A 24840-nucleotide genomic window follows, 5' to 3' on the forward strand; every position below is an offset into this window, starting at 1 on the left:
ATCCAGCGCTTGCATTCGCTTTTGTTCAGTTTTGCTCCCACGGATACGCTACAGATACGAGTGATACCCATTGGTCGCGAGCCAATATATTTGAAATGAATTTGATTATTTTATCTTTACATTATGCTACAGTTGAGCTCTTAATGCTGAGGGAAAAAAGCAATCCAGTCCAGTAAGACCTCGTCTATGTAAACTATCCGCCCATAACTAGGGAATTCTTTTATCCATTCTGCCAAAGACATCGGAAACCCTTGTCTAAGCACATTCTTACTCCTCCTTGGCGCCACCTCGGTAATTCTTCTGGGCCTCCTCAAGGCTCTTCTTGTCGGTGGTAGGGCCCTGGCCGCCAGCAAGAGCACCCATGAGACCGCCACCAGCCTTCCAGGGACGCTTGAGGTCACCAGCAGCGGGCTGGCCAAAGATGTGGATCTTGACGAGGTTGGACTCGAAAGCGCTCTTCAGAGGGAGAATGGACTGGATGAGGAGCGGGTTGGTGTACTTGAAGTAGAAGTGCATGACAGCCATCATGCCAACGCCCATGAGCTGACCCTTGAAGAGGCTGCGGAGCTGCTGAAGATCGTAACCCTTGAAGGTGGTCGACACAGGCTTGGCCGACTCGCCCGACCCCGGGGCAGCGGGCTCAACGTACTCGAGCGTAGTCAGATCTGTCAAAATGTCAGGTTGTTTTGTCACAATGTAGCAGACGGGCTAAAGAGTTCTGAACTCAAACTCCGGAGCAGAAAAAGGTGATTTCCGCCCGCAGAGTAGGAGCGGAGACCTGCAGACACATACCATTCTTCTTATTGATCACGCTCTGGACGTACAAGTAAAGTCCCGCAATGATGAGGTTGGAAATAAGGTAGAGAGCACGGACACTCAAGAGGATAGTAGGGTCATTGAAGTCGATCTTCTTCGACACCTGCATAACAAACAGGACGACGACAATGTTGGTGCTATATCGCACAGTCAGTTATTGTTACTCCAGTTTACTTCGATGCCGTCCCTTGATCTGCGACAATCGCACGCAAAGTCGGAGAGTATCATGGAATTGAGCGCTTCCTCGAGCGGTCGCATGCCACATGGGAAATCACTCACATTTGCGGGCTGACGGCCATTTTGACAGTTCCAAGGAATATCCCGAGACAAGAGGAATGAACTGATCTCTTAGAGCAACCAACTGACGAACAAGTGTTGCGTCAGTAAAGGAACGGTTGGAATGAAATTAGAGAGATGAGATGAATTGATGAAAGAGACAAACGGGGAAATGTGGCATCCGGAAGGCGACGGTGGTAGATTGGATGGCGAGCGAGCGACGGAGGGAGAGTCTGGCCGGCCGGACGCCGACCCGCCGAGCGACTAAAAGTCAAGCAAATGGAAGCTCAACGAACAATCAGAACAGAACATGGATCCATCGAACCGCCTTAGCGCACTGCACTGATAGGTGTCCATCTCACTCCCGCTGAGGCAACCCGCTTCTTATTTATCAAGACGACTTCATATCACGGATTTTTCTTGTATTATTTGCTTGTCCAGGTTAACAATGTCACTGATATGATCCTTGCGCAAAAAAAACCTGTCCTCCCTGAGTTCACATCTCAATTTTATTATTTTTCTGTATTCTCTTTTAATTCAGGTATAAAATATCAAATTTAGAGAACATTCTTTGAGTACACTACTATATTCTCCCAAACGACACTCCCACATCTACCTTCAACACCGGACATGCAGATAGACACTTTCCATTAGTACCAGCTCCCCTTTGTCTTCCCGAAGTATAGAGTACCTGCCGCCCACCATCATACAGATTGTACAATTCAATTATACTCTCAAAATGATTTCGAAACGCGCGAAAGCACCATATAAACACAATTGAAGAAAATTCACAAGTCAAGTCACCTGTCGAGCTCTTTATTTTTGAAACAACAAGCCATTGCTTTCTTAAGTTCCCGCGTCAATTTGGTCGACCACCGTCGTAGAAGTAAAGTCCGCCCAGTCCCTGCAGGTCTGGCTAAAGGTTGAGGGGATATTCATCTTCCGAATGTCGGACGGTCGAAGCTAAGGCAACGGTCAGAGCAGACATTCCTCAAAGGTTGTTGGTCATAAAATTGCGTACCATTATGTTTGCATAGAGACCACCCGCTAGGTGCCAAGCGATATGACAATGCTAAAATACCAAATGGAATTAGCTGGCTGAAATTTTTCAACTGTTTGCCCAAACGGCGAAACTTACGAATGGCCAAACTCCAGGGTTGTTGTTATCAATTTGAACGACCATGTATCCGTTCGGTCGCACAATCTGCACGTCGCGTCGCTGCGGATTATTAGGATTCACTATTGTCCCGTCCCAGGCTCCATCTCCTTCGGCCAGAATGTACATGTTGTGGCCATGAATATGCATTGGGTGCCAAAACGGGGTCTTGTTATTGACAACAAATCGAATAGTCTGATTTGTGCCCAAATTGTACACGTTCCACTCCTGCTCTGCTTGTCAGTTGAACATGCTCAGACAGATATAGTGGCGCAAGGAACACACTCACAGGATCATATGGATATGAAGTATTTCCGGATTTCGCGAGAAGCAATATAGGGTCGCTAGAAACAGTCAGATACTGCTTCGAAGCGCCAGAAAGGGTCTAAATACTTGAAATTCCCACGGAAGGAGACCTGGTTCATTGTCCAAAGGCTATGCCCTGTACTGTTTACTTCGAGTCCCATGTCGAAGACTTGCGTGACGGCTGGATTTGGGGCTGGGGTAATAGGAAAAATTGGCACCGTTTGAGCAAGGGGATCCTGCACATTACACACGAATCAGCACCCGTCCGTATTCACAGACATGAAGAGTTGAGGATGAAATTGTTAAGATATCAAACTTACATTCCCGCAATATGTTGAATTGGGCTGCCACGCAGTGGATTGGGGCCTTGTGTTGGTGTTGGCCTTGGGATAATAGATTGCGGCCAGGGCATCTGGCTGGTTTGTGGGTGTGCATGTCAAATTCGATCGCATGAAGACGGAGGTTGTGTCGTTTCCTGTTGCTGTCACCAAAACGTCGGTGCGCTGGCCAATCTGCAAATTGCCGTTAGACCATCAGACCACTCAGCCATCTTCAGTAATAAAGGCTCCTTACACCAAGGGTCACAATTTTTGTAGTGTATGGCTGCACCGGTACAAAATCATTGGCCACGACAGTCATGACATGGTTGTCAATGCTAAATTGTTGTGTTCCATCTGCGCCAGCATTGATCAAGCGTAACAAGTGAGTCTTGCCGGTTTGGAACTGGTTTTTCGTCAGCAGTATGTTCAAACAGTAGGGCACATGACACTTGCATTAAATTTTGATAGACCTGCATTGTTCGTGCCTACAATACAATTAGCTAAGCGCAGTCCCTGTCTTGTTGCATACATACAAGGCGTTCCATCCGTCACAGTGGAGCAATTGAAATCCATTTTTCCATTGATCAAGTTATTGTCGGAGAAAACGACGGGACTTGACTGCGTTCATGTTAACCCCATCTTCACGTTTAATCTGGTAAAAGTACTCACTTCGTTTCCCATAACTTGTTTGACAAGGTCAAAATAGCTACTGCTGTGTTAGATTTGCCACTAATGACCGAAATGAAATATTCTTTTGGAATGAGATACTCACTCCCTATGGTCTGGCGGAAGTTAGTTTCATCATCTCTCAGCGACTATTTGACGTCAGGTACTCACAGTAATCACTAAGGAACACCGGTCCAACGTCGACATCGTACTTGAATATTTTTGGGCCGTGGATGATCATAGCTGGTACCGTAAGCAGCCTGAAATATCCCAACTGATCTGACAGCACTCACGCCCAAGCAAGCCGCCCGCATATTGAGCGCTGTAATGCGCATGGTACCAGGATGTCCCGTAAAGATCAGCTTTGAAGGTGTATGTAAAGGACTTTCCTGGTGGTATTGGGCATTGGTGTACCGATGGTACACCGTCGTACCATGGAGTTTGAGTTTGAAGCAATCTTTCGTCTAAAGTCAGCTTCCGAAGGGATGGCTATACTGATCACTCTTACCCGTGCCTGAAAAAGCTGCATATTAGCGGGATAACAAAGCTCATCTGGATTTCAACACGTACCAATGAATAGATGTCCCTTCCTCCGGGCCAGCGATATTGTTGTTGACTGTCACGCTTATCATATCCCCCCAGTTTGCTTCAATTGTAGGCTAGTTCAAAAAGTAAGTTATGGTTCGGATCTCATTGAGCTCATCTTCATACTCCGGGAAATTGACCGTTGATCAGGATGACATTCTTCTGGTATCCATCTGGGGCAATCTGGCCACGCTGAATGTTAAAATTGTAGTACCGTGTTACTCCTTGTATTTCGTCAGCTTCATTGAAGAATGAGTTTATCAAAATATCCTACCAGTATTTGGCGACTGCGTATACGGGTTGGAATTTGTAGCGGTCTTTGTGCCCCAAGGAAATCCGGCCGGCAATGGCTGGGGCATTTGGTAAGTGAAGGGTCATAAAGCATACAGAAAAGGTTGACTGCATACGTTACTGGTGAGGAACTCCGGCAATTTAGGAGCTTGCAAGGTTCCGAGCAGCGAAGCTCCTAAAGCTAATTGTCAGTCTTTGATGTACCGGGAAATGAAAGAATTTTCGAACCATTGGTCGCGGTCTGCGATAACGCAGCTATCAAGTTCAGGCTGCTAACAATGAACTTTGCGAGTGTTGATGCCGACATTGTGTAGACTCAGAGGCCGCCCAGCCTCTAGGTCAGAAAGGAAAATGATCGTGTGATTAGGGTCCAGCAGAAGGATAATAGAGGTGCAGCAACATCTCTTATGTATCTCGAAACTGGCCCCGGAAAGGGATGTGATATTACTGTCAATTAAGACGGAACATCATTTGACAGCCGTAATCCGAGCTGCAGCCTCGAGGATGTCTTACCAGTAATAGCGAGAGCTCGTGAAGCCCTCGGAATGTTGCGAGCAGGATGCGGACAATTACCCTGGTTGATAGGTCATGGGCATGATGAGATCAGTCATGAGCGCCATCGTACACGAGCTAGCGTATAGAGCATGCAACTTTTGATTAAGGTCCCGCGCCGATGGGTCGGAGGTCTAAAGGTCTTTGAGAACCCACATCTTACATCGGTTCAGATATAATTATCACCTCAAGTCTAGAGCTCCTGGAGCCATGGAGGCGTGAGCTTTAGTCGCATCTCCGTTCAGCTACGGCTTTTACGGATCCTAGTCGGATGCAGGCAAATCAATGCCATTGATCAATGCCGGCATAGCCTTGCTCACTGTGACAGAGAACTAGGCAGATAACGTTCATACTCAAGGCTGAAAAGCTATTAGAGCTGTCTGCCTTGCTTGGGACCGGTGATCAACCCCATAAGTGGCGGTAAGTCGCTTCAAACGCTCTCACAATCCGCCTCCAAGGGTGTAGATGCCTAACTTAAGGAGTTGACATGCTAGCACATCTTGATGCATGCCGGTACTTTGTGGCAGAACAAGAGCCGTCTTACAGCCCTTCGATTCTATGACGACTTCGATTCCAGACGGAAGCTGCATGCATCTGACAGGTCGTTGATCGCGCTTCTCGGGTGAAGACACACTTCGTTGAGTGAACAAAGCATGCAGATGCTTGGGCAAGCTTCCCATTGGAAATTCCCTAAGCCGGAGCTTTGAGGCTATGTCGCATATGTGCGTGGCGTACAAGACTCGATTGAATGTGATGAAAGGAAAAAGGCTGCCAGATTCAACACACATCATCCGAAAACACATGTAAAAATAAAGCAGGGGTTTATCCCACGTATACCGCAGTTTGCTAGGTGACACCGCATCTGCAGGGGCAAGGGTGCCCGGTCAACATCTTGGAAACGAACCCGGATCATTGAACGAGAAGGTCCGAGCCATAGCATATGGTAATTAGGTAGAAGTGACCAGAATGCTTGAAATTGGTCAAAAAGAGTCTGATAAAAAGGGGCAGTTCACGAGGGGAAATCTGCCAACAATAAGAGGATGTTCCACATTGTCCAACGTATACAGACGCGCGGAGGCCGAGAATTTTTAGCCATTCAATCTAAAGAATCAGAATTCTTGTCAACAAAGCAAAACTCTCGTGTGCCACGTTGACCTTCGACCACGCTGCAAAGTCCACGAGGATTGTGTGTGAGCTGGGGTGGGGGTCTCTGATGTCTCTGACAGAAATGAGTCCTGAAAGCACAACTGATGCCCTCGTTTAGACGGTTCTCCTATGGAAAGTTAAACAGCGTAGATTTGAGAGGACCACTCTCTCGCAGAATTCAGCACGAGATACATGATGACTTGACCGTGACCCTGGTGCAGAAGCCCGATGGCCGACTTGGTACAGGGTCCCAATGAAGCGGACCTTGGTTTCTCTCAATCGATCGCCGCTCGTCACCAATTGCTCACAGGCGAGTAATGGCTGAGGGCAAGAAAGTCTCATTGTGGCGAACGCACGCTCGGAGAACGGCGTTTGCATACCTCCCATGCCCTGGCTTTGTACCACAGAAGCCTTAACAGGGACATGATGGATGTAAAGACAGAGGCTTGAGCCATATGATGGCTTTGCTCCCGCCTCCGATGGGAGGCGCCTTTTGAGAGTAACTCTTTTTGATGTCCAGGGACGAAGTAACACATAGACAAAAATAGTCTCTTCGAGTCAAAGAGTATATGTAATTAGTCGTGTATGCATGCACGAAATTGTCGGTATCCAATGTAACAAGCAGGCCTGTCGGGCGTTTGATCATCTGGTCCTGCGCACTTTCCAAGTGCCGGTACTGCACTGTACGAATGTGAGCGTCATAGAGTACGCTCCGCTCAATTTTTTAAAGTTCTTCTGTATGAGAAGGGAACCAGTGTCTCAATCTCATCTCATTAGCGTGCTGTGATGTAGTTTCCAAGTGAGAATTTCCCTATGTCGGGGCGACATCCTTTCTGGTTTCCCTTGGCGGAGCCGACGAGATGGGGTGAGTGAGCATCCTTGGAGGGCACGGACACAGAACGTTGCGGCTGATGCGGCCCCGTATAACCCAGAGTCTGTGCTGCAAGGGAGTACTCCATAGCTCCAGTACCCGCGACAAGGTTTGCAATGAGCTTTGACACTCACTGGATCCATACATTTCAGGCATCAGGATTCTCCACACGAGGCAATTTGAGCGTGTCTTCATCAAATCTCGGGGCCGAGGCGGACTCGGAGTCTCGTCGGGCATCTTTGACTCCGTACTCTTCAAAGCCGAAAGATCATGATCCTTGCTCTTGTCTTTAAGGGATGCTGCCGCGCCCCAATGACCGAGACAATTCGGTGTGAAAAGATTGACTTGAAGCTTTAAGCGAAAGAACAAGAGCTCATCTCCTCTGATGGAAAACAACACACGAAATCGGATAAAAAGGGTCGTAATCCTTTCTCATTGTGGTAAGGTGAATGACTCAATGCTAATGACTTTCTCCTCGTAAGAGTCAGCGATTGCTACCTGACTGTGCAACAAGCAGTGTTCGAGCTTAAGCATCTGATGAGTACACAAAAGCAAGCGAGCCCAATGAAACACACAGCGTGGCTGGTTGAGCATCATCACAGCCTTGCAAATTCTCATGCTTCGTATCGGAAGTGCGGATACCTGGATGATGTCGGCCGAAAAACACAGAGCGACATTCTAAAATCCGAACTATCCGCAGTCCCCACGAGGATCCCGAGTATTATTGTCATCATGTCTGTGTACGTAGAAATGATCCAGGATCAGTCACCTTCTCATTTCATTTAATACTATTTCATAATGATCATCATCCGTGACCAATTGTATTATCATACTCTTGCACATTAATTTCGTTTTCGCCATGTAAGGGACATTGCAGTCTCCTAAATCCGTTCAATGCACAAATTGTTTTGTGCGATTTTGCGAAACGTGAAATGCGATGCAGAGTTCCACAAAGCGCATAACTGCAGGGGCAAAAGGTAGCGATCGATATTCTCCATTCATCATCAAATATTTTATACTGGTTCCTTTGCCAATGCAGTTCCATATGCTTCATGTATGCTGGTTTCCGAAGACCGGCTCCTTCAACCAGTCGGTTCAATTGATAGATATTTGAGTACACCTTTCTGACAAGTCTGTTTCAGGCACGGACCTGAAAGGAATTGATCATCTCTTCATGCCGGCATAATTGACACGCTCATAGTCTACTGTTTCCCGACTGATGCGAATTGGCAGTTGTCCCTTGCATCTTGCATAAGCCTGTAAAACAAATAATGAAGAAAGTCTGAGAAACTGTGTGTTGATAGAATTGTCCACGTATGCTCGGAGGCTCATGGAGCCTCCTGCGTTGTAAAGATTTTTATCTTCCAGGTAGTTGTTCGGAAAGGAGAGCTTGACAATCCTCTGCAATGCGTATCAGAAGGCCCAAAGTCAATGTAAAGCATACGAGATCTTCCATTCACATCCGCACAGATTTGGTAACATCGGAGTTTCCTCTGCTCTTCATTTTGGAAGAGCCTTGTTCTCCCTCTTCTCCCTCCAAAATGCCCATGCCAACGTGAAAGAAGCTTTCAACGCAAAAGCTAGCCACAACGCACTATTAAGTCCTCGCAACTTCGACATGAAACCTGCGACAAGTGCTCCAAGGAAGATTGCAATAACAGCTGCAACTCGTCTATTTCTTTGCGGATTTTCCGTCCAGGAGACGAGAAAGAGGCGAGTATCACTGAACAAGTCGCAAAGCACGCTCGTGACGACCAGCGTCGGAAGTTCGTTATATGCCAACAGGCGTGATGCAACCATTTGACCCGCGGCCTGAACAGCCAGCAGTCCGAGAGGCAGAAGTTGGAGCCAATGGATATGCTCGCCTTCCACGGCAACATGGTGCGAAACAGCTCCTGCCTGGACTACAATTGCCGTAGCAAGGATGAAAGCTGCTTGCACACCGAAGGAGAGCATCAAAGTGCCGCGACGTCGAGCTCCAAGAAACCGCGAAACTCGACTGAAGCAAAATGCGCCCACAGCGAAGCATACAACTGCCATTAAGGATTTGGCCCAGCCATAACTGCTGTACGCTGGCTGTCCGGAAACTCCCAATCCAACAAAAATGGTATTACCTATAACCTTCATCAACCGCCGCACATGGTCGTCGCTCGGCCAGAGTTCATACCTGTCTGCATGCCCGCAAAGGAGCTCCACCCGTTGAATGCAACGCCATCGACAATTCCGCTAGTGAAGCAGCACCCGATCAAGATCAAATCTGCCCATCGCGTATCGATCTCGGCAGTGAGCCACCGAGGAGCGTACATGCGGAGAGATTATTCGTTGTTTATGTAGCACGTGATGCGAAATTGTTGATAATTCAATATCTTTAAAAACAACAGCGAATTGCAGAAAGGGTTCAGCGGGATGAGAGAAGCCGGGACAATGTTCTGGTCGCTATATAGCAAAGCAAGACAAGATTAAAAAGACTAATAGTGGTGCGAGTTCAAAACTGGATCTTTTCGTTTTATACAAGCGTCAAGCAATGCAAAGGATTTTTTTCAAGTCAAGGAAGAGACATGGCGCTGAAATAACACATGGTTATCGGTCTGCCTATCAGCGGTCAGGATAGTGGATGATTAGAGTCTTGTCACTGTGACGCTAACAATTCGATGATCCACACGGAAGATGTCGCTTAGTCAGCATCTTCTCTCTTGTTTAGCTCTCACTGCAGCTCTCCAAGGTGCGACACCTACCCAAATCTTCCCAGGGCAGTAAACAAACCTCACACATCATGAGTTCCTTATATAATTTGGAACCGCAGCCGACTGGAAAAGTCCTCCTCCAGACAACATCAGGTGATCTCGAGTTCGAGCTCTTCGCCAAGCAAACGCCTCTCACATGTCGCAACTTTCTCCAACTCTGTCTGGATGGATACTACGATGGCACGATCTTCCATCGGCTTGTGCCTGGGTTTGTCATCCAGGGCGGAGATCCCACAGGGACAGGCGAAGGCGGAGAAGCCATATACGATGGTGGACTTTTTGCGGATGAATTCCACACTCGACTAAAGTTCAATCGCCGCGGCCTGCTCGGAATGGCAAACACTGGTAGAAGAAACGACAATGGAAGTCAATTCTTCCTGACACTGGACAAGACAGAGGAGCTCACGGGACGGAATACAATGTTCGGGAGGATCGTGGGTGATACTATCTATAATCTCATGAAGATGGCCGAGGCAGAATTGGTCGAAGGCACCGAGCGACCGCAATACCCGACCAAGGTCACCGGAACAGAAATCCTCATTAATCCCTTTGAGGATATGGTCCGAAGAGAAATCAAGCCCAAGCCTCTTCCCGAAGGTCCCAAGGAGCAAAAAGCGAAGCCGAAAAAGAAGAAGCCCGCAAAGACGCTACTCAGTTTCGGCGAGGACGAAATGGAAACGGACACTCCGGCGCCAGCCACCAAAAAGGCCAAATTCAATCCTAAACTCGTCAGCGCTGAAGAGTCCCACAGTATTTTACCTTCTTCAAATGGCCATCCTAAACCTGCGCCAAAGCCGGCACCCAGCGCTCCAGCTGCATCTCAGCGCCCTTCCTCCCCACCGCGCCGCGAACTCTCCAACAAACCTGTTGCCTTGCCTGTTCAGAGACCTGCCCGAAAAGCCTCCCGGTCTCCATCCTCCTCTCCCGAACCTGCACTTGAGCCTGTAGGGAAAGTCAACAACCTGCTCGAAAGAACAAATGCTCAGATCGCCGAACTCAAAGCTTCAATGAAGCGCAACGTGCACAGTTCTGAATCCGAGCACGTCCATAAGAAATCCGCCCTGGAACAAATGATCCCAGAAGGCTCCATCAGGGGCCGAAAACGCAAACAGGGTGGTCGCGGTGGTGGCGCGGCCGACGAGCGACGCGCTCTCGATTTCCTCAACTCGTTTCGCGCAAAACTCGAAAAGGCTCCTGCGGCGGCAAGTGCGCCGAACCCTACAGGCCCAATGGACTTGGACCAACTCAACGAACCCGTGCCTGCGCCTGCGCCCGCGCCCGATACTGCCAACCCCGGTCCAAAGGTCGGCGACGCAGAAGACGAAGCCGAGTTGTGCGATTTACATTTTATTGCGAATTGCCAGTCGTGCAAATCATGGGACACCAATCAAGCCGAGGCGCAAGAAGACAACGACAACGATCGCGGCTGGATGTCCCATGCGCTTAGCTTTGAAAAGGATCGTCTCGGTAAAGATCTCATGTGGAAGAAGAAGAACGAGGAGGAACTCGTTGTCATTGATCCAAGAGAAAAGGGTAAAGAAATCAAGGAATCAAGACGATCCGATCGGGACCGTGACCTTAGAGGGCAAGGACGGAAGGCGTATGAGCGAGACCGGCCCCGGGATAGAGATGCTAGGCGCTAAAAGCCTAGGATGTTCTTCCAGCGCATTGTTTTTTTTTTTTTTTTTCAGCGCGTGGCCTGTACGTGGACAATCCGCAGTGAAATCTATCGAAAATTTTTCTTTCGAAAATTAGCTTCCAAAAAAAGTTCTTACCTTGATATCCACAAAGGCGTTCAATTAGGAAAAAATATCTCTTATGTAAAAACAACTAAATCAGTATATATAACTTTGCAACAAATCCATCTAACCAAGAGGAAATTCAATGGGCAAACTACTAGTATAGAAGACTTCCTTGGTTGGTTAGATATTCAACCCACGAAGCAAATCATTCGAGGACCATACGACCTTTAACATAAATGTAGTAGTCTCACGTCCACACACGCGCACATCACATACCGTCAGTGAGAAAGCGACTCAGAAATAAAAAAATACATCAGCATAGCATAGTATTTAGAAGAGAAAAGGTAAAATATTCAGGAGAGAAAAGGGAACCCAAGGACACCATACAAGAAATAATTGACACGAAGAAAGGTCACTCTATCCTTTCCCCGGCCCCCGCAGGATGCGAGTGGGGCGTACACAAACATAAAGAGAAATCCGACGACCCATAAGGAACCAATCAATGAATCAATCAGTAAAATAGAAATAAAATGTTCTGGAGTGTGAAAGTGGATTGAGGGATTTGAAGAATAATCAGGAAAGGCTATGTCTGCAGGCATTTTGCAGATAGAGCTCCGATATGAGTGTATGATGTAGGAAAGACGACGGAACACAGGGAGAGTAGATGATAAGTGAAAGGAAATTCATAAATGCAAGCAAAGAGCCCCGTACCAAAAAAGGGAGGTCAGGGGAAGGGGGGAAAAAGAAAATATACCAGCAAAGCACCTGAGGCAGTTCCAAAAAAAAAGTTCCATCTGCTTTTTCTCTTTTCCACGCCAGTCTAACAACGCCCTTAGAGTCGCAAAAATCGAACAATGGCAAAAAGTCAGAACAAGAAAAATGAGGACAAAGAGAGAGTAATTTAAATACAGTACAACCGAAAATCTGAATTGACGTATTCATCGTGAAGAAATTTGAGCACACAGCGCCAACGCATGGCAAGAGCATATTCGTAACATGTTTGGAGGGTGAGAAGTGTGCACATTAGGAGTCATTCCTCCGCCGCTTGCGCGGAGTAATCTCGTTGGTGACGTCTTCAACAACGGGATTAGCCGGGCTAGCTGCTGCGCTGTTATTACTTGTAGTTTCGACAACACGGTCTGGCCGGTCGGTATTCTCTTGGTATGCGTTGTGGGTCGCATTTGAGTCGTCAAAGTCAAAGTTGATACCAGAGCCAAGTGTATTGTCATTATTGAACCCAATATCACCATTGCCGTGATTGGCAAAGTAATCGCCGCTGTTAAAAATCTGATCGATATCCAGGGGCGGAGGGATAGTGTCTCCCGCCTGGCCGCTGTAGTATTGACCGTCGGCTAGACCAGGGATTGATCCTGTTGGGCTCAAAGGCTGTAACATACTGGTGAGATGCTGAACTTTGGAATCCTGCTCGGCTTGAAGGCGCGAAAGCATGTCAAGTTCTTCTCGGTTTCTCTGCAGTTGGTCAAGGCCAGGCATTGGTGGCGGTGCAGGAGATACTAGAGCGTTGTTATTGTCATTCTTGGTGGCGTTCGCGTTATTGGCCATGAGGTTGAGCATATCGGTTCGCTGTTTGTTCGTTAAAGGCGTGTTTCCGTCGGCATTCTCGAAATGGTTTAGAGCTGCAGGGAAGTCGAAACCGGGTCCTTGCATGTCCTCGTTGCTAGCATTTGCATTGTTGATGAGAGACATGATGTCCTCCTCGGGTGTGTGGCCTGTACGACGCGGAAGGTCATGGTCAGGCTTGACAGGCGGGCTGCCAGACTGCGGGGCGTCGACGACTTCCTCAACAGTCCCGGAGCGACTTGATGCTCGGTTGTGGACATTATAGGGGTATTGACGGGGTATATCAGAGTGCTGCGAGGTCGCTCCAGGCGAGACGCTTGTCACCTTGCCATGGTAAGTGTCTTGTCCCTCCGCAGGTGGTGCTTTGAGTAACAACGGAGCCTTTCTCGGAGGTCTCTGCATCGGAGACGCGGCCGCGTCCATTGTTTGTGGCTGAAAATCACTCAAATCGACTACGTTGCGCTGTCCTTTTGCGTCATGAGGCATAGCTCCGGCAAACATGCTCGCCAAGTTCTGTCCCCCTTGGCCGTCCAAGCTTCTGTTGTAAAAGGTAGCCAAAAAGGTTAAGATGGCATTGATTGAGTTTTCATGCCGGTCATGCATAGTTTGGAAGGCAGCCGCCTGCTCGTACAGTTGCTGGTTCTGTTGTCGAAGCCTCTGTATTGCCCCGGCAATTTGCTTCTGCTGGTTTTGTATGGTCTCCAGCTCCTCCCGAACATTGGCAAGCTCGTTTCGAGGAAGTGCAATTAGCCCACGACCACTGGCACCGCCCTGTTCGATGAGAGCTTCATTCTCTCCTTTCAATGCTCCGCCAGCTCCATCATGTTCGTATGATTCTTCTCGAACATTGCCATCATCCACGCTCTCGCTTTTGCCTCCTCTTGCTCCAGCCTTTCCACCTTTTGGAGCCCCGGCTGGGGCCGGGTTCTTTGGCTTCTGGATCAGCCAAAGCAGTTCGGGATGGCCCCGCTTGAAGTAAGGGTTCCAATATTCGCTTGGACTCTTGTGTTTCTTCTCACTTGCTCTCATTGAATTATCCGACAGTCCGACACGTTTGTGAAAGCCGTACATGTTAAGCTGGCGAACAAATGAAGCGTAGTTATTGTGTTTGAATAATTCAGGAATGAGTGTTTTGGCAAATTCATCTTCATCCAGAACAATAAAGGAATCACCATTATCGGACCATCGAATTAGATCTGTGTTTTTCGATTCGTCAAGGAAGCTGTCATAACAGTCAGTTGAGTTTCAATTTGAGGCAGCAATAGAAGACGCCACACTTACCTGCTTAGTTTCTGAACAAAAGGAGGTATCTGTTTTCGTTTCGCTTGTGCGTCTCTTTTTGCTACAAGGGCTCTTTGCTCCAGCTGAGTGATATCCTCGTTCCCATTTGACCATGTGTTGTTCTGTTGCGGTACAGTTTCCTCCCCAAAATCCGCCCATGGATCATTGTGCGCGTCGTGAAAAGGTCTAGGTCTGGAAACAAGATGCTGAGTGGTCGGCCGACGCGTCAGTTGATTTGAGGGTGTTGCGGCAACCACGTTCGACTGATTTAGACCGCCACCGACGCTATTGAAGGTGCTGGACCCGTAGGGCGCAGAAGGGTCAGGAAAAGCAAAGTTCGTGCCGTCCATGGCGTTCTGGTTCCAGCCCAAAAACTGTTCATTCGTCATTCGCGGCGAATTCGTTGCAATAGGGAAGCTTAGAGCGCTCTCCTGTTGTGATGGTGGTTGTGCTGCAGGCGATGTTCCAGGAGCAGGTCTCTTGCGAGAGCCAGCAAATGGGGGCATGCTAGATCCAAACTCTTGCTATAAAATTCGCGACCTTCCACAGATCTATCTTCTCTCCTCTTTCTGGCAACTTCCCAAGATTCTAAACACCCCGATCTTGAATTCGCAAGACTTGTACGGGTTCAATAACAGGGTCAGAAACAGAAGATCGGAAAGATAGCACCAAGTGCCAATCGCCTTCAACGAATTTGCAGGTCTTTGCCGATGCGTTGACTGACGTGAAACCGTAGGAGAATCACTAGTGTTTAGGTTTGAGTGGAATATCCGAACCAGTCTAGAATTTCGAAACAGAGCTGAGAGGTTGAAAGTTCCGGCGCGAATGTATACTCCAAGACAAATATAGGAGGATTCAGGAATGTGCTGGTTGGGGGGTGTTTACTGAAAAGTTGAGAAAAATGGTATCAAAATTGTTGCGGCTGTTCCGGCAGGCTTCTTGTTGTGGTGGGGTGAATGCGGGAGTGACGAAAAGTGCGTCTGATCTTTGCGGAATGATCCAGACAGCTTGGGGCCCCAGTAGAGTAGTCAGTCCGACCACAGCGACCACAATGCCTCTACTCAGGCATCTAGGTAGTGTGAAAGAACCTTAATGTTGGCGACAGAGAATTTGACGGTGAAGATTTTCGAGGCTCTTCGGGATAAGGTGATGATGGGGACGGGGACTTCACGTCAGAGCCTCACCGTTTCGGATGGGGAAACACATGTCTATGCTCTAATTGGTCAGCCAGCCGAAGCGACGGATTAACCGCCATAGTAAACTTATCGCGCGAGAAATTCTCTTGGAGAACGGATAAATCATACCGTATACCTAGGTAGCTGCATGGCCAAAGAATTGTTCTTCTCATGTGCAAGCACCAACAAATTGAGTTGATATACATGCAATATCGATGACAGTAATTCACTCCAGTATTTCACGTGATCTAATGTATCTCACGTTCAAATTGCTGCAACGGAATAAATGAGGTTCTTTCAATCATCAGAACCAGATCCTTGACATCATTCCCTGTCGCATGGATCACTATCAGAGTACATCCCCTATACCACATGCTTAGATTCTAGGATTGACCGGAATGATGTTACATCTATCTGTGCTGTTCTTTATTTGCAACAACATTCTAGAGCTGTCCGAATGATTGAGACTTTCATTTTTAATGCATATGAATTTGTGATTCAATGCTCACCAATCGCACTCTTAAACTGCTTTAGCTGATTCTCCCATTCATACGCATTATCTCTTGCCCAATCCCGGGTCTTTCTCAAGCCTTCCCAGTCGCTTGCCATCCTTTGACGGTCCTTGGTACCGTTCAGGATGACTGTGTTATCTAGACCCAGAACCAGACAATAAAGAGCAACCTCTTTTTCAATGCCCACGTTCTCCGCAATAGTAGCAACTGGAACAGATCTCAGAAGCCGTGGGTTGGCAGTCTCGATTAAAATTAGTAATTTCATAAATTCCACCAGTGCAATACTTACCAGGGTCCAGAAACTTTGGTAGATGATGCCCTTCTTCCGACAATAGGCACGAAGTGGGATATCGAAATCGGTGTCAAGGTAAAACCGATTTTGTACCACAGCAGGTTTCACTTTTGCCTCTTCGTATAGGGCTTCAAGGACGGGTAGAGTAGTATTAGAAATGCCAAGATGGTGGATTCGGTGAGGCACAAATTCTTCCAAGGCTCTCCAGACACTGAGCGTTTGCGCCATAGCAGGGAGCGGACTATGGAGAACGAGAGAATCAATATATGCGTCATCCTGTGATTGCTCATCATGTCGAAGGTTCCACAACGATGAGCTCACAGAAGCGCGAACTTATTCAGATAGAGGAAGATCTGGATTATAGGGCATGTTATTTGGATCTTGACCATTCACAGGGGTAAACTTAGTTTGAAGCTGAGGGAAAGGAACAATTAGCCTCTGTATCCTCAGCTGCAAATGAGGGAAACAAAGCATACAAAAACATTCTTCCGCTGGATTTTCCCCTCTTTCACCGTTCGTCGAAGCGCTTCACCAACAAGATCCTCTCGGTAATGTTTTGGTTGCGCTGCAACGTCAATGGCGGTGAACCCGCGATTCAATGCCTCGTAAACGAGGTTCGCAGTGGCTGCCTTTTTCCACGCAGTGCCATATATGAAGGCTGGCAGAACGGCTTTTGATATTGAGTTTTGCAGAGGCAGTGGGCCAGAAAGAGCTGAAGACATGGTCAATTTCTTTTTTACTTTTGGGGTCAGTAGAAGTATGTTAGAATGGCTTTTATTCTCGACTCAAGGTATGGTCAACTTGTTGTTGTTAGCCGATGATGATGTTGCTAGACGTAATACATATGTTATCCGCGAAGTGAACAAACCTGTCAAACTATCGGAGCTCCGAGACCGACGTACCGACGACAATATTGAGCTCTGGTCTGCAGCTCTTCAAAACATCACAACTCATCAGCGTTTTGATATCCTCGACATAAACATACACGTGAGGAGGGATAATGGATTCATCCCCAACAGCTTTCAGGACCATACAGTGGAGCGTTCCGATTCCACTGTACAGCTGAGAAGCAGATATGATATGGGCTGTCAACCACCCTTTTCTCTTCTGATGGCGTGGGTTTCACCTTGCTTTACAGTTACCACGGTCAGGAGATATCATTGCGATAGCAAATGATCATTAACTGGAATGAACGGCATTCAAGGGATCTCTTGTCGCTAATACATGCCCTGTCTTCCCGGAACTCGGATTGCCCTCCTTTGAATGCTCTAGCAAATGAGTGTTCTTTTATTACTTGACAGCCAAGACTTATTCGAGAGTAGATGGCAAAAAGCGAACATCATTCCAAGTGACTGATAGCATATTGTCATTCTACTCACCAAAATTGTGGGAAACGCAACGTCTACTATGCTTGCAGACAGTTTCACCATCTTCTTTACATTGTCGTCATTGCATATGATGGAGGATTCGGATCACGTGCCGCGCCTCGCTTCGGGTGATCTTACGAGCATTTCTCGACTCTCGACACGTCCCTCGTACCATAGCAAAACAACTTTCGCCCCTCCGCTCAATCGGCATCGATTTTTCGCCGCCAACCGGGTTTTTCAGTGCTCCTAATATCAAAATACGTGTCGCATATTCGTTTTCATTCGCCTCTTTGATTTTTTGCGATCAAAATCCATCATGTCTGGCGGAAAGGGCAAATCTCATGGCGGCAAGGCAGGCCCCAAGGAAGCCGCTGGCAAAAGCCAGAAGTCTCACAGCGCGAAGGCTGGCTTGCAGGTTAGTTTCTACGAATCTGAATTCATTGCGCAAATCTCCGCCGTTCTTTCTACCTTTCCAGGCATCAAACAGACGCGTACTTTGTTCGGCATGGACATTTCGTACGCGTTTGAGTTGAGCTTCTTCTCCTTCAAATCTGGGAGGAAGTGCAGTTTTGTGAATGATTTTGGATTTGGGATATCATAATTTGAGCGATTAGACGCGTTGTCATTGTTCATTTTTTTGCTTGGTCTCATATTTCGCTGTCCGAGTACCGATTACTGATGTTAATTTTACGCAGTTCCCTTGCGGTCGTGTAAAGAGATTTCTCAAGAACAACACCCAGAACAAGATGCGGGTTGGCGCAAAGGGTAGGTGGCGAACGAAACTTTTGGTGGTCCGCATTGCTAACTTTCTCTAGCTGCTGTCTACGTCACTGCTGTCCTCGAGTACCTGACCGCTGAAGTGCTCGAACTGGCAGGTGTAAGTACTAACTTCCTCGGATTTTCACAATTTACCGTTGCTGAGTTTATTTGCTGTTGCAGAATGCTGCCAAGGACCTCAAAGTCAAGCGTATCACGCCGCGCCATCTTCAACTCGCCATTCGCGGTGACGAAGAGCTCGACACTTTGATTCGCGCCACCATCGCTTTCGGTGGTGTACTACCACACATCAACAGAGCTTTGCTTCTCAAGGTTGAGCAGAAGAAGAAGAGCAAGGCCATCGAGGCTTAGACAGCATAATACGCGGTAGGACTTAAATCGACTCGATGCGGTCTCTCTTTTTCGCACCATGGGCTCGTCTCAGTCTAGAATTCTTATCGAATATTGAGATGGGTTTCCTAGCTTAGGGATGTGGAACAGTCTTCCCTGTCAATTTTCTTTTTCTGTTTCGGCGACGGTTGGTAGTCTTTGGCCGGATGGCTTATTATGCGTCGGGGTTCGGGGACGGTTACTTTTTCTTTGCTTTTCTCCTTGTGTTCCGCAATGTTGGCTTGAGCACTTCAGTTCTCTCCTCTTTTCTTCTCACTCAACTTTTTTTTTCCTTTTTCATTGTGTGGGTTAAGCTGGATTAGTATTGCTCAAACGAGCAAACAAATAGGCTAAAATGCAACCTGGTATGCGGATAAAGAAACGAGTTTGATCTTGGTTGGTGATGATATGTCTTGATTTCTGCTCTCGGGCCAGCTACTTGAGAAGATGAGGATCCAAGGAATTAATTTTATTTAACACTTCATTTGTTTTTTTGATGCTTTGAGAGAATTTCTTAGTATTTTCCAAATAATTTAATTTGTTGATATCAAGTCATTTTATCTTCAATCAAAACAAAGCTGTTTTATTTCCGGTAATCATAACGCAAATTGCTCCTAAACACGCTTCTTGAAGTTGACAAAATGTGCAATCAATTTATTTCTGCCCAAATGTTTTCACATGCTATTATAGTTTTTGATGGCGGAGAAGACATATAAAATAGCTAATTAGCTCTACTTAAGATTATACTGCGGATAATATATAGCGGGCAATTTCTTATGCATGTTTTAATATTGCATATCTTTAGAGAATTTGATGGGCATCTCTCCTGGTCTTCAGACGGATGCTTCTTGGCTGTAAGTCATATCAAAACCATGTATTCTTGGCAAGTTGAGAAACGAATCGCTTGCTGTATTACTACAGCCGGTAGACTCAACGCTTGGATGTATTTTAGCATGATAAAACCCCTCTGTTGATTCATTCCGATATCCTGACTTGTTCTCTTTGTTATTCACTAGATCTGAGACAGACACCTTGAAAGCATCCAGTTTAGGTACGAAGCAACGGAACATACTCCGGTAGCAGAGAAAAGAAGTGAGGCGGGACACGAGGCGGGGGTGGGGGGGGGCAATGGGCGCCAAGGACATTGATTCGTCAACAACGGCAGGGGGCTTTGTTTCTTGTTCAACACATCCCAGTCCGGGTGGCTCCTTTAACTTTCCTTTCCCAAGATCCGCCGTGCCGTTCAAGGATGGGCGAGCAAATCGTGGCTCCGCCCGAACTTTGCCGCTTGGTACGCTATTCAGTCATGTGATATCTTGGAGGGTGAGCAGCGATGCGGACTGGCTGATGCATTTCGACATGCTGGTGCGAGGGTTACAGACGGAAAGAGGGTATATGTGTGTGCAATAGAGAAAAGGGCATCTGTAGCAGATATTGCTGCTGGCTGTGCCGGCTTTTGCAAGGTTCGCGGGTTCGCGTGCATTAAATGATTGCAATCTACTGCCACGCGAGGGCATTAATAATGCGAGTGTGGCCTGATTGCTTGATATGCTTTGACGGACATATCTGACAGCTGTTGCGCGTCACCAACAAAAGTGGGGGAATTTGGGAGTGCGGGGAAGCGATGCACTGCGGAGTGGGCAGAAGCATATACAAACACGATATAGATGAAAATCTACAAACGATGACCGCAAGAATACAATAGGGCGTTGAGAACCAGCCAAAGCTATAGAGCGTATGCTGACATGCCAAGAATGCTTTAATCGGTAATATCAAATCGACAAGACTGAAAGAGGCCACGATTCATTTTTTGGATGTGTATTATCGCACAACATATATAAGTACTGGCTTAGGGCTTCGTTCGCTTCTCAACTTATTTGACTTTCATTTAGCCGCATATCACATCTCATAGAACCAGCTCGCAGAGCTTGAGAAAGAACAACCATTTTGGCAATGAAAGCGTTTGAATTTTCCAATTCGGCACAGCAAGTGCCCAGCTCGCTGCAGCAACCCTTCACCATCACCGCCAATCCTGGCACTGACCTCTGGCGCAAGCCGCCCTCAACGAGCCGTTTCAATGTGCCATTCCTGCATACTCGCGCCACGCCGCTCGCCAGCTTACAAAGGGCTCGAGTCCGAGTGTCTGCCTATTGGAAAACACTCTACGACCAAGGCGGACTGGCGTTGATCATTTTCCCAACTGGAGCGGATCCGCTCCAAAGCGGACCTTTGCCCGCAGGATCTTCAGCGGCTACAGGATCGTCATCCGGATCTGCCGCTCTAGACGGTAATCCAAAGTACCAGTGGATTAAAGCCGGCATTGAATTTACGCATGGTCGGCCAAATGTCAGCGTTGTGGCTACCGATCGATGGTCCGACTGGAGCTTGTCACCCATGCCGCAACCCAACAACGGTGATGTCACCATCGAAATGATCCGCGAAAAGGATGGCAGCTTGTGGATCTATGTGATTGAAGCAGACGGTGAAAAAAGACCAGTTAGAGAAGTCACGTGGGCATTCGACAGTCAAGACAAAGCTGAGTGCTGGGTCGGTGCATTCGCTGCGAAACCGTCAAATGAAGCTGGCAACCTGGAGGTTCAATTTGATGGGCTGGAGATTGAATTTGCCTGAAACACTGCAGTAATATGAACATAATACAGCACCTTCCTGGATGTGGAGTGTGGAATGTAGCAACCAAATTCGTGATATTGAGAATCAACACCTCTGGCACCACCCACATCTAGATACACCATAAAATGCTGAATGTAGTAAATGCATTGTGGTACTTGCATTACCATTACAATCGCACCATTAAAAACAAGATCTCTGATTTTTCTTTTCAATTTCCTATGACTTGCTTGGGACAATTAACGAAGTTCATGCAGGCAAAGCTAGATGCGACACAGTCTATGCGCACATTTGGGCGGGCATACGCTCCGGCATGAAATGGCGGTCCGCCTTCCGATGTGATATATCAATTTAGAAGCATGTTGGATCTCTCTCATTAAGGAGCATGCAATTTGATAACGCAGCTTTCCCTCGCATAGATGTTGGAATAGCCTAGTGAAAAGCGACCGCTGTACATAAAATGAATCGGCTTGAGTCTCCAACACACAGCAGCCCTGGCAGCAGTGTGCAAAGCGAGGTGCAAGCTGCATCCTGAAGCATATGAGAGCGAATGATTGACAGATGAACATAGATTACCTGTGAAAACAAGTCTCCGATTCGATTCATGCAAAAGAGCCGTGGCTTGATTGCCCTTAGAGTAGGCGGTCAGTCTCAACGACTACACTCCTATTACAACTCTCATCATGCCTGTTTCATCATTTGCGACCGTCGAGCGAATCATCCTCCTCGCCCGGGACATCTCCGAAGTGGCCCTGGTTCTTTTAAGATGATTTGAAACCGCAGTCAAGCTGGACGTGAAAAATATTAGTGTCGTTGCTAAATTGTCCCCCTTTTCTGGAATAAATGAGCTTCGTTGATTTGGCAGTTAGTTCTGGTTTCTATTTTCATTATTCTCCACCCATGGCTTGGGCCACGCGACATACTGACATTCTGAACTTCATCTCCGCCAATTTTCCGGAGCCATTGCTACAGTGGGGTCTTTTCTAAATTTTGCAGCTTGTCGGCTAACCCAGGGTGAAGACAGTCAGAAAAGGGGAAAACATTCCTCGTCAAGGTCTGCGGTTATTGGGCAAACGCCCCATTACTTTTGTTTGTCTGGCTTGATCCACCTCACTAAAGGGAGCTTACGTTTCAATCGTCTCGGAAAAATGATGGTGGCGTTCGCTCTTTTTTGCTGCTCTATATTCATACAATTCTGCTTTGCTATTGGCGTTGCTATGTTGTTCTATTCCAGAACTTCAGGGGTGCCCGTTTAGTCGTCAAACGGAACCTCGAAGAAGGGAGAAGCCAAACTGACCCATTTCAGTAATTTGCATGTTCTAGGTCAACGTCAGGTCGCATTTCATGTTACATTACTTTGTACTGATTGGATTATATGGAATTGTCGAACCACGCCTGGGACGAATTTTGGAGACTGTCATGCCTGGGAGCAGAAGAACAGGTCGTCAACAGTGGCTGGTAGCACCACGGGACGGCAAAACTACTCAGATCGGTTCACATCCACGGACCGACAAACGGTTCGTCTCGGGCAGCCACCACCACGTTTCGTTGCAGGGCAGCGATTACCTCATTTGTCGAGCCGCAGCGATATTTGGCCGGGTGGACGGGCGTTCTGCAGCGCAGTTGGGGGCAGACCAGTGTGGATGCAGCAACCTAACTTAGTTTTAAGACAGAAACAACTTTCAAATTATTCGGCCATCTCCAGACCCCGGCACACACATCCCACCTGCTTTGATCTGCCACCAGAAGCACCCTCCAAGCCCTCCTCGGGGTCCTGCTTGGAAGCATTCTGACTCGTCGCAAATTACATTGGTTCTTTTTTATCCACCAGCCATCGTTTGTGACGCTTTCACTTCGCTTCGATATGCATGTTGAAGCTCTCGTCGGCTGCATGTTGTATTTCGTTTCTCGCCGGATGGCAGCAGATATGTGGCAGCCTAAGTAATTCATTTGCTTTTTCTTTTTCTGGATCTCACTGATTTGCTTCTTTGTGGCTCCGGCCGTTTTACCCAATTCAATCCAGACAACATTACATATTGCATGTCCGAGTTCGCTGCTTCTTGGCGATCGTCCTTCTCATTTTCGTTTGGGCCCCACATCTTCTCGACACTCTTGCATCACCCTGAATGAACGATGCGGCGTCATCGCCTTGAATCTTCTTCGCGGGTCCTTAGTTCCATACGCTGGTCTTGTCCGATCCGCTCCCCTTTTTTTTTTTCCCTTCTTGCCCTGTGTGCCCCCCTTCCCATCTACTCTGAATTGCTGTGTTCGACTCTTGGTTTGGATAACTTTGAAAGTCATGGGAGGCCGGGCCGAAGCTGCTAGTACTACCATGCTTCTGAAAAGACCCTTAAGAGAACCTTGCCTCTTAGCACGCCGCGCAACAGCCCAAATCCCAGCCCTGGAGCCTTAGTAAGATTATGCTTTTGAAGGAGAATCCAACTTGTGAACTATGCTACAAAAAGGGCCTCCTAGAGCCTACCGAAATATGATAAATTCAATAGGTGCTTTAGCTTGTCAAAGTGGCCTTTTATAGGCTGACAAACATAATAGCCATGGCAAAAGCGAGACGATGAAGCAGAAAGGTGATCATGGGTCCAAATGAGGCTCCTGAGTCACGTTTAATCGTCATTCCCCTTTGGCTCCCACCCCTGAGAAGTGCAGTCCCCTATTTATTCTTGTCATAAGGTAATGGAAGAGGATTTGAATAAATTGCATGCCACCTTTGCCTCTTGACCCGTCCAGCTTAGTATCACCGTGTCCTCGTGCCTAATCCTGTGTTTCTCGCACTCAACTCACTTTGACTTGTTCGACAATAGTGCATTTATCTCTATCTATCTGCAATCGCCATCGTCGTCATTATAATCATAATATTTATTGTCTTCTTCTCCCTCCCCTTCTTGGATTAAATCATTCAGCTGTCTTATAGCCTCAATATCTCTCTCTCGCGCTCATTCATACACACACTCTCCTGTATCGTTCCCTCCGTCAGGGTTGAATCGGCATTCCCTTGTCGGAACCAGAGAAGTGTTATCGGTACTTATCGCTTAGGTGCCACGGAGGCAAAAACCCTTGTACCCGCCGTTCAAGCCCCCCCGGGACCGAGAACCAAGCCAAAGGGAAAATTAAAGAGGAAAAACCCAAGTCTCTCCGATTCCCCATCGCCGCACAATTTTCATCCCTAAAGGCCCTTTTCTCTGTGCCAACTTCCGCCTCTCTCACACCCTTCTCCCTCCTGCACTCTCCTGAGGAGAGAGAGAAGCATAACCCGATTCTATTTCTCTCTTTTTTTCTCCCCGCCCTTTTTGCTTCCCAGCATTTAACTATATCTTCTCCTGTACGGCCTACCTCGACATTGTCATCGTATCAGCTGCCAATTGTCGCTAC

The 24840-nt window shown here is 47.4% G+C and overlaps 9 protein-coding genes across 9 annotated transcripts; 4 read left to right on the forward strand and 5 right to left on the reverse strand.

Moving 5' to 3' along the window:
• Positions 1–80: 80 nt before the first annotated feature.
• On the reverse strand, positions 81–1271 carry L228DRAFT_249288 (inorganic phosphate transporter-like protein pho88). Its single transcript, XM_018333063.1, has 3 exons — positions 1096–1271; positions 793–953; positions 81–665 (listed from the first exon to the last, which is right to left on the reverse strand). Exons 1-3 carry the CDS (start codon positions 1113–1115, stop codon positions 268–270), a joined length of 579 nt encoding a protein of 192 aa, XP_018186089.1. The 5' UTR covers positions 1116–1271; the 3' UTR covers positions 81–267.
• Positions 1272–1556: 285 nt separating this feature from the next.
• Positions 1557–4969, reverse strand: L228DRAFT_249290 (multicopper oxidase). Its single transcript, XM_018333064.1, has 18 exons — positions 4645–4969; positions 4533–4591; positions 4400–4475; positions 4252–4349; positions 4105–4199; positions 3834–3997; positions 3712–3783; positions 3647–3656; positions 3544–3580; positions 3408–3492; positions 3328–3359; positions 3128–3277; positions 2875–3066; positions 2642–2790; positions 2538–2592; positions 2231–2476; positions 2114–2164; positions 1557–2055 (listed from the first exon to the last, which is right to left on the reverse strand). Exons 1-18 carry the CDS (start codon positions 4721–4723, stop codon positions 1939–1941), a joined length of 1767 nt encoding a protein of 588 aa, XP_018186090.1. The 5' UTR covers positions 4724–4969; the 3' UTR covers positions 1557–1938.
• A 3516-nt stretch (positions 4970–8485) lies between these two features.
• On the reverse strand, positions 8486–9291 carry L228DRAFT_253781 (DUF1275 domain protein; the record flags this gene model as incomplete). The annotated part of the gene is made up of 2 exons (XM_018333776.1): positions 8486–9099; positions 9153–9291. The coding sequence occupies 2 exons, from the start codon at positions 9289–9291 to the stop codon at positions 8486–8488; spliced, it is 753 nt and encodes a 250-aa protein (XP_018186091.1).
• Positions 9292–9729: 438 nt separating this feature from the next.
• L228DRAFT_249294 (cyclophilin-like protein) lies at positions 9730–11417 on the forward strand. The gene has a single exon (XM_018333065.1). It carries the CDS (start codon positions 9759–9761, stop codon positions 11370–11372), a length of 1614 nt encoding a protein of 537 aa, XP_018186092.1. The 5' UTR covers positions 9730–9758; the 3' UTR covers positions 11373–11417.
• A 1077-nt stretch (positions 11418–12494) lies between these two features.
• L228DRAFT_269843 (hypothetical protein) lies at positions 12495–14839 on the reverse strand (the record flags this gene model as incomplete). The annotated part of the gene is made up of 2 exons (XM_018335323.1): positions 12495–14274; positions 14334–14839. 2 exons carry the CDS (start codon positions 14837–14839, stop codon positions 12495–12497), a joined length of 2286 nt encoding a protein of 761 aa, XP_018186093.1.
• Positions 14840–15866: 1027 nt separating this feature from the next.
• L228DRAFT_256543 (putative aldo-keto reductase) lies at positions 15867–17088 on the reverse strand. Its single transcript, XM_018333927.1, has 4 exons — positions 16789–17088; positions 16699–16726; positions 16310–16644; positions 15867–16261 (listed from the first exon to the last, which is right to left on the reverse strand). Exons 1-4 carry the CDS (start codon positions 17032–17034, stop codon positions 16007–16009), a joined length of 864 nt encoding a protein of 287 aa, XP_018186094.1. The 5' UTR covers positions 17035–17088; the 3' UTR covers positions 15867–16006.
• A 907-nt stretch (positions 17089–17995) lies between these two features.
• Positions 17996–18807, forward strand: L228DRAFT_240323 (histone-fold-containing protein; the record flags this gene model as incomplete). The annotated part of the gene is made up of 4 exons (XM_018331225.1): positions 17996–18094; positions 18375–18444; positions 18495–18556; positions 18619–18807. The coding sequence occupies 4 exons, from the start codon at positions 17996–17998 to the stop codon at positions 18805–18807; spliced, it is 420 nt and encodes a 139-aa protein (XP_018186095.1).
• A 1135-nt stretch (positions 18808–19942) lies between these two features.
• On the forward strand, positions 19943–20368 carry L228DRAFT_249299 (hypothetical protein). The gene has a single exon (XM_018333066.1). The coding sequence runs from the start codon at positions 19954–19956 to the stop codon at positions 20233–20235; it is 282 nt and encodes a 93-aa protein (XP_018186096.1). The 5' UTR covers positions 19943–19953; the 3' UTR covers positions 20236–20368.
• Positions 20369–20778: 410 nt separating this feature from the next.
• L228DRAFT_213211 (hypothetical protein) lies at positions 20779–21456 on the forward strand (the record flags this gene model as incomplete). Its single annotated transcript, XM_018329973.1, has 3 exons — positions 20779–21008; positions 21065–21086; positions 21130–21456. The coding sequence occupies 3 exons, from the start codon at positions 20779–20781 to the stop codon at positions 21454–21456; spliced, it is 579 nt and encodes a 192-aa protein (XP_018186097.1).
• Positions 21457–24840: the final 3384 nt, after the last annotated feature.

The sequence above is a fragment of the Xylona heveae genome (genome assembly GCF_001619985.1).
Source record: "Xylona heveae TC161 unplaced genomic scaffold L228scaffold_9, whole genome shotgun sequence".
Taxonomy (NCBI): Eukaryota; Fungi; Ascomycota; class Xylonomycetes; order Xylonales; family Xylonaceae; genus Xylona; species Xylona heveae.

Bases quoted from the DNA above. Each gene is read 5' to 3' on its own strand.
- L228DRAFT_249288 (XM_018333063.1), bottom strand. From the start codon at position 1,115: ATGGCCGTCAGCCCGCAAAT. The intron at 954-1,095 runs GTGAGTGATTTC...TGTGCGATATAG, and splicing joins ATGGCCGTCAGCCCGCAAAT to CACCAACATTGTCGTCGTCC. The intron at 666-792 runs GTATGTGTCTGC...ACATTTTGACAG, and splicing joins CGTGATCAATAAGAAGAATG to ATCTGACTACGCTCGAGTAC.
- L228DRAFT_249290 (XM_018333064.1), bottom strand. From the start codon at position 4,723: ATGTCGGCATCAACACTCGCAAAGTTCATTGTTAGCAGCCTGAACTTG. The intron at 4,350-4,399 runs GTAGGATATTTT...ACGAAATACAAG, and splicing joins TACGCAGTCGCCAAATACTG to GAGTAACACGGTACTACAAT. The intron at 3,278-3,327 runs GCAAGTGTCATG...ACGAAAAACCAG, and splicing joins CAGGTCTATCAAAATTTAAT to TTCCAAACCGGCAAGACTCA.
- L228DRAFT_249294 (XM_018333065.1), top strand. From the start codon at position 9,759: ATGAGTTCCTTATATAATTTGGAACCGCAGCCGACTGGAAAAGTCCTC.
- L228DRAFT_256543 (XM_018333927.1), bottom strand. From the start codon at position 17,034: ATGTCTTCAGCTCTTTCTGGCCCACTGCCTCTGCAAAACTCAATATCA. The intron at 16,727-16,788 runs GTATGCTTTGTT...CCTTTCCCTCAG, and splicing joins TCCAGCGGAAGAATGTTTTT to CTTCAAACTAAGTTTACCCC. The intron at 16,262-16,309 runs GTAAGTATTGCA...ATTTTAATCGAG, and splicing joins ACCAAAGTTTCTGGACCCTG to ACTGCCAACCCACGGCTTCT.
- L228DRAFT_249299 (XM_018333066.1), top strand. From the start codon at position 19,954: ATGGGCGCCAAGGACATTGATTCGTCAACAACGGCAGGGGGCTTTGTT.